Below are 234 nucleotides of genomic sequence, written 5' to 3' on the forward strand. Positions count from 1 at the left end.
TGGGCTACACCGAGCAGCTGCCCCCCGCCACCTCCCAGCCGGTCCCTGACCAAGAAGAGGAAGAGGGTGAAGAAGGGGAGGAAGGCAACATGACTGTGGTGGGAGGTGGTGGTGGAGACCCTTTGCTGGAAGAACCACAACATCCTCATCCTTTACTGGGGGGGGATCGCTATGATCAACCCCCGACTCCAGCCGCCGTCCCCGCCGGCCAGCCCGCGGGGGGGGGGGGGCACG

General features: G+C 66.2%; 1 protein-coding gene across 1 annotated transcript in view; it reads left to right on the forward strand.

Moving 5' to 3' along the window:
• Positions 1 to 8: 8 nt before the first annotated feature.
• LOC104530898 (potassium voltage-gated channel subfamily A member 3) overlaps positions 9 to 234 on the forward strand; it is a 1,648-nt gene continuing 1,422 nt past the window's right edge. The window contains 2 exon segments of the mRNA XM_029086907.1: positions 9 to 232; position 234. The exon segment at position 234 is cut by the window's right edge and continues 1,422 nt beyond it. Of these exon segments, the coding sequence (XP_028942740.1) occupies positions 90 to 232; position 234 (144 nt within the window). The 5' untranslated portion in view covers positions 9 to 89.

Source organism: Antrostomus carolinensis, unplaced genomic scaffold, assembly GCF_000700745.2.
Source record: "Antrostomus carolinensis isolate BGI_N321 unplaced genomic scaffold, ASM70074v2 scaffold46069, whole genome shotgun sequence".
Taxonomy (NCBI): Eukaryota; Metazoa; Chordata; class Aves; order Caprimulgiformes; family Caprimulgidae; genus Antrostomus; species Antrostomus carolinensis.